Raw genomic sequence first — 12,800 nt, 5'->3', positions numbered from 1 at the left:
AGTTAATTTTATACTAACGGAAGCAGGTTCGATGTGTTCGGGCTTAGCATGTTATATAGAACATAGGGAAGTGGGAATTTTCAGTTTTTCACGTTAAATAATTGAAATGCTACAGTTTTACTTTTGTCCAAAGGTTAATGTTTCCACTGTGTTCAAACTTAGTTGAGCTCTATATGAACGTAAACGTGGAGATTTTTCACAATAATTTTTTTTCACCCGGAAAATTCTACGTGATTTTTGTTAGTTATCAAAAAAAGCCGTCGATCCTTCATTGCGTTCAGGATGTCTATGTCCTCTATTAAAACAAAAACTGGAACTTTTTCGAATCAAAAATTTCACCAGAAAAAAATCAACACGCTCAAGCATATCGGTACTTTGGTCCAATAAATAGCCAACATTTTCTTGCTTGATTCTTTCAATCTTTATTTGAAGCTTTCGTGACTGCAGGAATCCATCATACTCTTTGGCACCTACGTGACCAAGGTTCTCTGCAAACCTCCTGGCTACCATCAAAGGTTTGTACACGAAACCATACAAATATACAAACACAGACATAATTTCAACCGTGATGACGGTTACAAACTGAGTAATCATTGGAAAGATGTGATTAACCATGCAAAAAAGATTTAACTACACTTATTTGCCAATCTTATTTGACAGACAACCATTACTGTTTTACCATGTTTAGTGGTGGTCTCCCTGTCGCAGGTTGAGTCACAAACCGCACCTCTCCATAACAAAGGCTCAGCCTTTGTTATACAGTCTATTCTTAGTCTCAAGCCTCACCTTACCATATTAATAATAAGTATGCGGCCCTTGCCCCACCACCTTCTCCGACCATTATATAAACGGAGTGGTAGCTCCTGCAATCTCTCATTTACTTGATACAGCTGTCGTGGCTGTGACGGTACCACCTGAAGAGGGAAGCTTGTGTTGCCTCCGAAACGTCGTGATTTTTATTTTATTTTACTTTTTAATGTTTTTACCTACGTGACTTTACCGAAAAAAACCTAAGAATATGAATCATTGCAGTCACGAAAGCTTCAAATCTAGAATTTACCGAAAGAACCAAAGCGTATGATTCTTTCAAGTCAAATCAATTTTATTTCTACTCAAACGCCTGGTGCTTTTCTAGGATTTTACAAATCTGCCACTCAAAGTGCCTTCATCATCACATTCATACTTAGAAAAAAATAGAACATTCTATACAATGAGGAAAAACATTTGCTATCTCTGCAATAAAAGCCAATTTCTCCCTTGTTGCTTTGGCTCAGTTTTACTGAAACTTAAAGTTTTATATATATAAAAAACTAAAATTGGCCTGAATAGCATTTCTTCAAGTTTATTTGGTAACAAATCCATACCACGACGCCGCTGTTTGAACTCTGCTTCAGAGCTCGCATTAAAATATTGTCCAATAAATAAACCCAATCACCTCCTTACACTCATTGCAAAACAAACAAACACCCACTTTAACAGCAATAGCAGCATCATCATCATCATCACACACGTTCTCAGTTTGACCTTCGGAACAAGATACACCCCTTCTGTGTGCATGGCATCCCCCCCTTTAACCCCTCGTTCTCAACCAAACACCCAACCCCCCCACCTCTTGCATCAACCCAGCCAGTCCCTTGCTCACACCACGACCACCACCACAGCCAAACACCAACCCAGACTCGTCTTCTCCCCACGTCGATCCAACGACAACGCAAGCTTACTCGCCTGCCCTGTTGCCTGCCCTGCCCTGCATGCTGCTGCTGCTGCACATTGGTCATTCGAATGGCGATGACATCAGCTGCTGTTCGGTTGGGGCTCGCTTTCATAGTCGTGCAATTTGCGGCCATGGGTCCTGTCAAAGCAGGTACAGTTAAACACCGACGTTTGTGTGTGTGTGTTGGTGTGTGTTGGTGTTTGTGTGTGTGTGTTGGTGTGTGTGTGATAGTGTGTGTCCTGGTGCTGGTGTGTGTTAGTGTGTGTTTGTGTGTGTGTTGGTGTGTGTGTGTGATAGAGTGTGTCCTGGTGCTGGTGTGTGCTGGTGTGTGTGTTAGTGTGTGTGTGTTGGTGTGTGTGTTTTGGTGTGTGTGTGATTGTGTTGTGTTTTTGGGGTGTGTGTTGGTGTGTGTTGGTGTGTGTGTGATGGTGTGTGTGTGATGGTGTGTGTGTGATGGTGTGTGTGTGCTGGTGTGTGTGTGCTGGTGTGTGTTGGTGTGCGTGATGGTGTGTGTGTGATGGTGTGTGTGTGATGGTGTGTGTGTTGGTGTGTGTGTTGGTATGTGTGATGGTGTGTGTGTGATGGTGTGTTTGTGCTGGTGTGTGTGTGATGGTGTGTGTGTTGGTGTGTGTGATGGTGTGTGTTTGTTGGTGTGTGTGTGTTGGTGTGTGTGATGGTGTGTGTGTTGGTGTGTGTATGTGTTGGTGTGTGTTTTGGTGTGTGTGTTTTGGGGTGTGTTGGTGTGTGTGATGGTGTGTATGTGTTGGTGTGTGTGTGATGGTGTGTATGTGTTGGTGTGTGTGTGTTGGTGTGTGTGTGTTGGTGTGTGTTGGTGTGTGTGTGTGTGTTGGTGTGTGTGTGTTGGTGTGTGTGTTGGTGTGTGTGTGTGTTGGTGTGTATGTGTGTTGGTGTGTGTTGGTGTGTGTGTGTTGGTGTGAATGTGTTGGTGTGTGTGTGTTGGTGTGTGTGTGTTGGTGTGTGTGTGTTGTGTGTTGGTGTGGTGTTGGTGTTGTGTGTTGGTGTGTGTTGGTGTGTGTGTGTTGGTGTGATGTGTGTGGTGTGTGTTGTGTGTGTGTGTGTGTTGGTGTGTATGTGTGTTGGTGTGTGTTAGTGTGTGTGTGTGTGTTGGTGTGTGTGTTGGTGTGTGTGTGTGTTGGTGTGTGTGTGTGTTGGTGTGTGTTGGTGTGTGTGTGGTGTTGGTGTGTGTGGTGTGTGTGTGGTGGTGGTGTGTGTGATGGTGTGTATGTGTGTGGTGTGTGTGTTGGTGTGTGTTTGTTGGTGTGTGTGTGTGATGGTGTGTGTGTGATGGTGTATTTGTACTGGTGTGTGTGTGATGGTGTGTGTGTTGGTGTGTGTGATGGTGTGTGTTTGTTGGTGTGTGTGTGTTGGTGTGTGTGTGATGGTGTGTATGTGTTGGTGTGTGTGTGTTGGTGTGTGTGTGTTGGTGTGTATGTGTGTTGGTGTGTGTTGGTGTGTGTGTGTGTTGGTGTGTGTGTGTTGGTGTGTGTGTTGGTGTGTGTGGTGTTGGTGTGTATGTGTGTGGTGTGTGTGTTGGTGTGAATGTGTGGTGTGTGTGTGTTGGTGTGTGTGTGTGTGTGTGTGTGTTGGTGTGTGTGTGTGTGTTGGTGTGTGTGTGTTGGTGTGTGTGTGTTGGTGTGTATGTGTGTTGGTGTGTGTTAGTGTGTGTGTTGGTGTTGTGTTGGTGTGGTGTGTGTTGTGTTGGTGTGTGTGTGTTGGTGTGTGTGTGTTGGTGTGTGTTGGTGTGTGTGTGGTGTGTGTTGTGTGTTGGTTGTGTGTGGTGGTTGTGTTGGGTGTGTATGTGTGTTGGTGTGTTGTGTGTGGTGTGTGTGTGTTGGTGTGTGTTGTGCTGTGTGTGTGGTTGGTGATGTGTGCTTGGTGTGTGTGTTGGTGTGTGTGTGTTGGTGTGTGTGTGTGGGTGTGTTGTGTTGGTGTGTGTGTTGTTGGCTGTGTGTGTGTTGGTGTGTGTGTGTGTTGGTGGTGTGTTGGTGGTGTGTGTTGCTGTTGTGTGTGTGTTGGTGTGGGTGTGTGTTGGTGTGTGTGTGTAGTTGGTGCATGTGTTGGTGTGTGTGGTTGGTGGTGTGTGTGTGTGGTGTGTGTGTGTTGGTGTGTGTGGTGGTGTGTGTGTGTGTGTGGTGTTGGTGTGTGGTGTGTGTGTTGGTGTGTGTGTGTTGGTGTGTGTGTGTTGGTGTGTGTGTGTTGGTGTGTGTTGTGTGTGTGTTTGGTTGGTGGTGTGTATGGTGTATGTGTTGGTGTGTGTGTGTGGTGTGTGTGTGTTGGTGTGTGTGTGTTGGTGTTGTGTGTGTGTGTTGTGTGTGTGTGTTGGTGTGTGTGTGTTGGTGTGTGTGTGATGGTGTGTATGTGTTGGTGTGTGTGTGTTGGTGTGTGTGTGTTGGTGTAGCTACAAACCCGGCTACCTCACCCCGGCCAGTTCGATCCCCGCTCACGGCCACCAACAATCCGTGATGATTATTATCTGAACCGGCCCTGGGCATCCTCCACCTAGGTCGACTCGGCCTCAAATGAGTTCCCGGTGTAGCGGCCGGGCGTGGCGCTCGGCCACCCACCCTCTCGTGTGCCACAGTGCCGGTAGCCTTCATTGGAACTGCTCGCTAACAGCACTTGCCCCAATAGTCTGTTGCAGACAATACGTGGGGTGGGCATCTTTGTCTTTGTTGTTCTGATATCCTTCCTTGTGTTGTGAGTATGGTAAAGTGACACAGATAATTCGCTGTGTAACACGATTTTGTTCCTGGGGAGTGAGTGTTTTTTTCTAATTGCGTATGCCTCAAAAGTGCAGAAAATTGCCATTATTCCCCACAAACTTTGCTTTTGTGACCAGACCATTATGTGAAGGAATGACACAAAAGCACACGTTTTCTCATTGAAAATAAGCATATTTAAAAATGTCACTGTCCATGTCACAAAAGCAAAGTTTGTGGGGAATAATAACCATCTTCTGTACTTTTGAAAATAACACTTACTTTTTGTTACACAGTTAATTATATGATAGCAGTAGGTGTTGGGGGAAGGGTTGGCATTAGTGTCTGACCATAACCGATGTGTCCTATGTGTGTGTGTCTTTATGTGTTTGTAAATATTCTGTAGGTGGTGTGTAAAGTGTGTAAAGTGTGGCATGTGAAGGCAATAAATACCTCATAGCTCTTCTTGTGTACAAACAGATTATACTGGTAGGAACATCCTGGTTACATCAGCCCACAGGGGATTATTGTGTCCGTCCGTCGTGCAGGGAGGGGCTGGGTGGGGAGGGAGGGGCTGGGTGGGGGGGGACGGAGGGGCTGGGTGGGGAGGGTGGGGCTGGGTGGGGAGGGTAGGGTAGGAGGGGCTGGGTGGGGAGGGGCTGGGTGGGGAGGGTGGGGCTGGGGAGGGTGGGGCTGGGTGGGGGGTGGGAGGGGTGGGGCTGGGTGGGGAGGGGCTGGGTGGGGAGGGTGGGGAGGGGCTGGGTGGGGAGGGTGGGGAGGGGCTGGGTGGGGAGGCTGGGTGGGGAGGGTGAGGAAGGCCTGGGGCTGGGTGGGGAGGGGCTGGTCACCCCGTGGTGCCCTTATAAAACTCAACGTTTAACCTACTCACGCCGGCTTGTGCCCGCCCTCACAGTCGGGCATATTTGCGGAATACACCACGCCGCCGTTGACCCTGGCCATTGACTGAGCAACCCAACGTTCCTACCAGCTCCCTCCGCAGGAATGTGTTGAAAGTGTTTGGTCTGTCTGAGCATAGCTTATGTGCAGCAGGGCTGTGTGAAGTTGCTTGTAAATAAAGTAGCTACTACTGTTCCGTATGCGGTTGTGAGTGTATCAAAGTCTCCCGTGAACACACAAATCAAGACACGAAATATCACTTGTGCTCCGGAGAGAATGTATACGCGAGTGTTGTTGGGAGAGTGGGTTACCACCACTGATGTGGGTGAGTGATTAAGTAGCGTGTATTTCATTCTCTTTGTGTGTGAGCGTGCGTCATGCTGCTTGTGAACACACAAAACGTGCAAAATAAGAAGACGTTTTAACCCTCTCTGGCAATAAAACAGATGTGTTAAGATGTTCAAACACCAAATTTTAACCATTTTCGAAGGAATCACATGCAAACACTTCTCAAGGAATCAAATGCAAACAAACATGCTCTGATGATGCATTGTCTTTAAAACTGATCGGCCTCCACCAGACAACCTTCATTAGAAGGCATATATTATCAGAGCATGTTTGTTTGCATGTTCACCACAAGTAATGTGAGGTGCTTGAACATCGTAACACCCGTTTTATTGCCAGAAAGGGTAAAAACGATTCTTATTTTTCACACTTTGATACTGACAAAAAATGTCACACAAAACAAACTCGCACATCTGTGGCCATTCGAGGTCTCTACTTATTCGTGTATTTTGGGAGGAAGACTGGCGATGTTGGAGAGAGTTGGCTCTGTCAGATAAATTTGGCACAGATTTCTGTCCAACACTGCCCATCACAGCGATCAAATGCAAACCCATGAGAACACCGCTCATCCACGTTGAATCTTGGGGATTCCATTATTCGCAAGGCTCTATCCGCGGGTCACAATTCTTGGACAAACCCCGCAGATAACAGGATGGAATTGCAACGCGGACTCCTCTTATCCACACACACACACAAAAATCGCGGATTATAGGAGTGATGGCGTAACATTCGTTAACCTGTGGATAACCGACGGGGTATTAAAAGTAGTGAGTATTCGGAAGCCACTTTGCTGCGCGTTAAGGGTAAAATCGCGGATAACTGCAAATAAAACGAAGAAAATGGCCACAGAAAATGGGAGTTTTCGTCGACCCTACAGCCACCGCAGATAATAGGAGTCACGGGTAATAGGGTTCCAGATAAGAGGAGTTGTCCTGTACGGTTTAAGAACGACCAGTGCACATTTTAGACATTGCCTTTGCACAAGTGGCACATTGCAGCTCTAAAAACACACAGGCACTTGCAAAGCTTTATCCCAAATGCAAACATCATCATGGCCACCAAACAACTAAATAACCTACAATGAAGTAATTAATGCATGTCGAGTGAGAGTTGCGACTTTGTAATGGGCGACATCAATTATATCAACGTAACAATACATGACTTGTGTTTTGTACCATATTGATTCAGTCATTATTGCAGGTCTGACCAGGTTGCAATGGCAGAATTAAGACGTCTATTGTTTTTCTGTTGATTTCCAGGCTCTACGAAAGCACATTAGTAAACAACCCTTGTTGTACGCAAACACTGCACCCCCTCACACACACACACGCACGCTGCTATTTTCGATTCTTACTGACAAGGGAGGCTGACAAGTCAGGGTGACTGGGTAGTCAACATAATACCTATATATCAGGGAGAGAGCTAAAACCCATTACATCAGAGGGTGCAAGGGTTTGACAAAAATCGATAAGCGTTTACCCGAGAATGATGCTGAAAGGGTGAAATTAATGTGTTTTTAATATGCAAGCATGATCTCATTCATTGTTGGTATCTGTTGAATTTAGTTGAACTCGAAATAATCTACGTTTTTTTTTCAAGTACATTCGGTTACGCCTGTTTAAGTGTGATAATTTTGGAAATGGTTACTTTTAATTAAATCTGTCCGGTGCGTTTTAAGGCATCTTTCGCATTCGCTCTAACACTCATCTCTCTTATGAAGCCTTAACATGTACCATGTAAAAAAATAAAACTAAGTTTGAAATCTTCCAAATTCTGATCACCTTTAAACTAAGGCGACCCGCATCCCAACAAAGTTCATTTAATTTACCTCGGAGCACCTTTAGGTGTTCATTTTGAGTGACAGGATAATAACAATGTGAAGATATCCACACGATCACCACTGAAATTGATCCAGTCGTTGAATTATAGTAGCCATCCGGTAATTTCCTCAGGCAATTATCAACCGACATTACTTGTTGTAAACTGGACAGTAAGAGTGAAGACTGTGTGACATTGCTTGCAAAATTACGAAATTGTGTAACATTGCATCGATCCCATATCAGGGTTCCTGAAGAGTTTGGCAATCGTGGTTAGATGTGAGCGTCTATGCCCCAAGAAGCCTGGGTCATATTTTGAGGCTCCCTGTTTTCCATATAACTCGCAACTGCCTCTTCTAACCGCCGCATCTGTCTATTCAGTATTCATTCTGTTGGGTTAAGCCACATGGAGCTCTCTTTGGTTTCGCATAGGGTTCATCACAGTGGGTTCATCACAGAAGATCAGAAGCTGTGCTTTTGCGAGTCTCCTGCTGAGCGAGACCAATGCTTTGCGGTGAATCTCGTGGAACAGGAATTATGTGATGCTCGAACGATGAACCGCTGTGTTTGTTGCTGAACGAGTTTGGAAATCTATTACCAGATTGTTGCATTATCTGTGAGCGCGTTCGTGTAATCTCGCGAGATGCTTGTTGGCCTGATTGTTAATTTATTTTGTTATTTATTTGCAGGGTCCTTTACATGATTGCAGGTTCAAAATCCAATCACACTCAGTCGTCTAAATTACTCGTGTAAAACTAATAAATACAAATCGCATTGTTTAAAAGTCGACTGAAGCACGCCTTTTGTCAAATATTAAAAATAAATGAAGTGACCTGGTGACTCGAGATGTGAAAGTGCTGAATTGGCACCCCGAAGATTCTGGGTTTAAATCTGGACAGCTGCCTGTGATTTTTTTTTTAAACCAGATTTTAAGGTGTGGCAAGTTGATGGCGTCGACCTGGTCACCAACGTCTGCACAAAGCGTCACGGATACATTTGCTTCTGCACTCAATTCGTCTGAAGTTCAGTGATGAGGATGAAAAACAACGGTTTAGCTGTCATGCGATGAACGTTGCTCTCTGCGGCACGGGGTGTGTGGGAAAGCACTGCCCCCTTACTGTACGGGGCAAAGGTGACTTAAAGGGATATCAGATGTGTCTCTGTGGTATCCTCTTCCGCTGCGCTGCAATACATCCTCGCGGATGCTTCATCTCATGGCATGACACAATTGGGATAAAATTGGGGTGGTAAAAATGAATAGACCTTCTAAGTTCGCTAAAAAGTACACTTAAATTTCAGATTCAATTTGAGATCATTAACTTGCAAATAACGTCTTTGCTCCCGACAATTTATACCACAGGCAGCTGTCCAGCTCAGCTCAGAAGGCCCTGTTCCATGCCAGAAGAGACAAAGAGATTATACATCAATTATCATAAAATTCAATTATATTTTAAAGTAGTAATTGTAGATTCAAGGCTTTGCATAAGGCTTCGCGAATATGCCAACAACGGCCTTTTATGAGAATTATGGCCGATCGCCTGTTGCCAATTTGGCAAATATTTTTCATTTCATTTCATTAAAATGTGGCCATACCAGCGTGATGACCGCTCCAGTGAATAACTGAATAGAAATAAAGGTGCTTATTTTCATAATGAAATTCATTCATTTGCGTTTGTCATTGTTACAACAGTGAGTGTTTGCGTCTGTCATGCGTAAACTGCTGGCCACTATTGTGCTAATATATCACGGCACGGACTTTTCATTACCCCCACAAGCCATTGATTGTGATCGGGTCAGTACGTTGTGCTATATTCAATTTAGAAATTTAATTTTCTGGACACATGCTATGGGATTTTTTGCTCCGGTGGACTCGAGTGGAGTTATTTTCCTGCTTGCTACTAGGCAATAGCAGTGAAATAGGTGTAGAATTTGTCATCGTATATATGTAAACACAATAGTGCAATAAAACTAAATTACGCAGAAAGTTGATGATGTTGCAACGGATATGTCAGCACAGTCAGATGAAGCAGGGCACTTGGTTTATGAGTTCACTGCCCGGTGAAGCTCAGAGCAGTTTGAATGAGATGTCGTGTGTTGATGTTGAATTCAGTCATGAGAAGGCTTATGCCACTGGTGAGCTGGAGCTTTATTGTTCGAAATTTTATGAATTCTGGTCACGTATAAATGACATCTTTCCTCTTCTTGGTTCTTTCGGTAAAGTCACATAGAAGGGAAATAATAAAATAATAAAAATTAAACATAATAAAATAATTCTCACGACGTTTCGGCCACAACGCAAGCAGCCGTCCTCAGGTGAAGAACAGGTCTGTCAGACGCTGTCTTCCCGACAGACGCTGTCTTCCCGACAGACCTGTTCTTCACCTGAGGATGGCTGCTTGCGTTGTGGCCGAAACGTCGTGAGAATTATTTTATTATGTTGTATTATTATTTATTTTATTATTTCCCTTCTACGTGACTTTACCGAAAGAACCAAGAAGATGAATCCCTGCAGTCACGAAAGCTTTAAATCGAAAAATGACATATTTGTAAATGTGGTGGCGGGTTACTGAAATAAATTTCGCCACAAGACAACCACGTGGCCAAACCCAAACACAACCTCGGATCATATTGACTATAACAATATTTTTTTTTATTAATAGCATAATTTTATAAACACGTCATTCTGTTGACATTGACATTTGCAACGGCATATTGGATTAGGCATAATTCAGTTTCAAGTTTGATTTTGCTCGCCCCCCCGTGTGTTCCGGTGTGCGTCTGTTGTCTTTCAGAGGGAAACTGCGCGGGTCGTTGTGTGCAAGTTACCCTCGGAGACTGCTCCTGCACCTCATCCTGCCAAGCCCTGGACAGCTGCTGCCCTGATTTTGCTCATCGTTGTTTGGAAATTTCCCCAAAATCAGGATGTCACGTGGGCGGAGACGACTTAAAAATCATCAACATTCGCTTCAATAGGACCCAAGGCGTCATCTGCCGGTGTGTAAATGATCAACAACAATAATAACAACAACAGTCCAGCACGTGTAGTGTCAGTCACAAGCGTTGCATATTAAAGAAAAAACTGTGGTATTTCAAGCACCTGCAGTCAGAACATTTTAATTCGTTTGCAGAAACAAAAATCAAGTGAAACATGGCCCTCCGATGAGTTTGCGTGTTCGGCACGATGCCCGATGTTTTACTATCGTGTGGTGGGTGCTTCTCCAAGTCAGTTTCTGAAGTATCTTGAGTTCAGTTCGTGAAGAAGTTCTAGGCACGTGGAGCGAAACGTCGAACATCGTGCCCAACAACTCGAAAACACAGCAGAGCTGTAGGGCACAGGCATGATCACCTCTCTACGTGGCTTTACCGAAAGACCCAACGAATAGGAAAGCGATACGTGTTAAATTGAAAGTATTACTACTCTATCAACACGTTTCTTTTGTCAACGCAGCTTCGTTGATGAACATTCCTTTCATTAAATTTAGACTTTTGCCATCGGACAAACTGTAGAATGAGCGTAGCAACTGTATTCTTTTTGCCATTTCATTGTTGGTCGAAGATTTGTTTTGATCCATCACGGTTTTAAATTGAAAACTGTTACGCACGCAACGCCACATTTTCCTCGTACCCGCACCGGCTTAAGCGTTCGAGTGAATCAAGGGCAGTCTCACATTGCCCATTTTTTTGTGACAGCGCTCCCCCAAACCGACGACGGTAATTTCACTTGCAACTCTGGCTTGACGTCCACGTCGCACTCACTCGAAGGTTTGGCGAGGACAAAGTGGACGTGGGCGGCCACTTGGACGGAGATGGACACGCGCACTGCGTCTCCCCGCTCGTCTACGAGACGAGACGCATCACCTTCCAGCTGTCCGTGGACGGGGGACTCAGTTTCCCTCACGAGGGCACCTGGGTGGCAGGTGAGAAACCTGCCAGGCCACCTGGGTGGCAGAGGGTGCCACGGTGACGAGATGTTAACTGCCTCGCGCCTGGTACGCAGGACGTCTGTATATTCGGAGTTTGCGTGTCTCTCTTTCTCTCGCCCTGTGGTCGCGTAGATTTTTCTCCGGGTCTTCCGGTTTCTCCCTCCACATCGAGAATCAACGTGCATTTAAGAGTGTTTGGCTGTTATACATTTCCACGCTACTTTGTTGCGCTATCATTTGTGGCCAGGTCGCTTCGGACAAAGAGCTATGTAGCCCAGTGGGCCTTGCCTGGTAAAATACAAAATAGTTTTAGTTTAGTTTATTACGTGGTTAAGAGGTAGGTCACTTTAAGGAATCTCAACAGTAGTTCTGTGTTCTGTTTCCACGGACTATCCTCTAGCACGGCTCTGCGAGAGTTTTGAATAGATTCTCCGTCTCGCGACGCCGATATCACACTCGGAGTGAAGTTGAGCGTGAAGGTAAAGGAGCGAAAAAAAAATTGACCCGTAAAAACAAAGTTTTTCACTATAAATCCTTTATATGCGTGGCGGCTAGAGTCCTCTCGTCCTCTGGCTTGAGATGGCTGCCACCTATGGGTCAGATGATTGTCTGCCACCATTAAGCAATTGGTAATTAAATAAAAAAAATTTCCCTAAACAGTGTAAAATTTGGGAAAACATTTTTCACGAAAATGTATTGTCACGCACAACGAGTATGTGTGCAAAATGTCAGCTCGATTGATCACGGGAAGTGGGTTAAAAAACGACCGAGAGATTTGCACGGTCGTAAGCAAGCAAGCAAGCACGCAAGCATGCAAGCAAGCAAGAAAGTGAACTTAATATAATGGATTTAATGACTCAAAGTGACGCTCAGAACGAACTTTTGATCACATCGTCAAAATTCGGCCACCGCTCGTTCGCCAAAACATCTTCACTCGCACTCTGCTCGTCGCTCTCCTTTTCCCACGTGCCGCAGTGCATCCCGGCAAGGTGAAAGGAGGTGCTGCCGCGCAGATGCACAACTCCACGCACTGGCAGTACTACGGCACGCCGGGCGTCGGGGGCAAGCTGACTCTGAACTGGAACGCGAGCAAGTTGCGTTCGCCGGCAGTCAACGTGGAGGTGTGGGGCTACAGGGAGACGGGTACGCACGCATCGCCACCCGACAGACCGAGTCCGTGGCCCCGCGCGCATGCAGTTTATACAAATGACGCCTCATTTAACCCGTGTGTGGGTGTGTGATGGATTATCACGGTCCTGCGTGACTATCGGATGTGCGCTTCACGCGGAAAAGAAAGCTAAGCGCGTCATTATCCGTCCCATCTGTTGGCTCGTGAGCAAACGATGGGGCCCGAACTAATTTCAGCCACGGGTTTCTTTCCTTT

The 12,800-nt window shown here is 45.4% G+C and overlaps 1 protein-coding gene across 1 annotated transcript in view; it reads left to right on the top strand.

Annotated features, from left to right (window-relative positions):
* The first annotated feature begins 1,627 nt into the window (after positions 1–1,627).
* Positions 1,628–12,800, top strand: part of SUSD2 (sushi domain containing 2) — a 29,916-nt gene continuing 18,743 nt past the window's right edge. Inside the window, exons 1-4 of the mRNA XM_061561225.1 lie at positions 1,628–1,864; positions 10,286–10,487; positions 11,256–11,410; positions 12,392–12,559. Of these exons, the coding sequence (XP_061417209.1) occupies positions 1,783–1,864; positions 10,286–10,487; positions 11,256–11,410; positions 12,392–12,559 (607 nt within the window). The 5' untranslated portion in view covers positions 1,628–1,782. The remainder of the gene's footprint in view (positions 1,865–10,285; positions 10,488–11,255; positions 11,411–12,391; positions 12,560–12,800) is intronic.

Source organism: Lethenteron reissneri, chromosome 27 (assembly GCF_015708825.2).
Source record: "Lethenteron reissneri isolate LAM-NWPU_2019-01 chromosome 27, ASM1570882v1, whole genome shotgun sequence".
Taxonomy (NCBI): domain Eukaryota; kingdom Metazoa; phylum Chordata; class Hyperoartia; order Petromyzontiformes; family Petromyzontidae; genus Lethenteron; species Lethenteron reissneri.
Note: the sequence above shows the minus strand (reverse complement) of the source record. Positions and strands in the feature narration are given on the sequence as shown.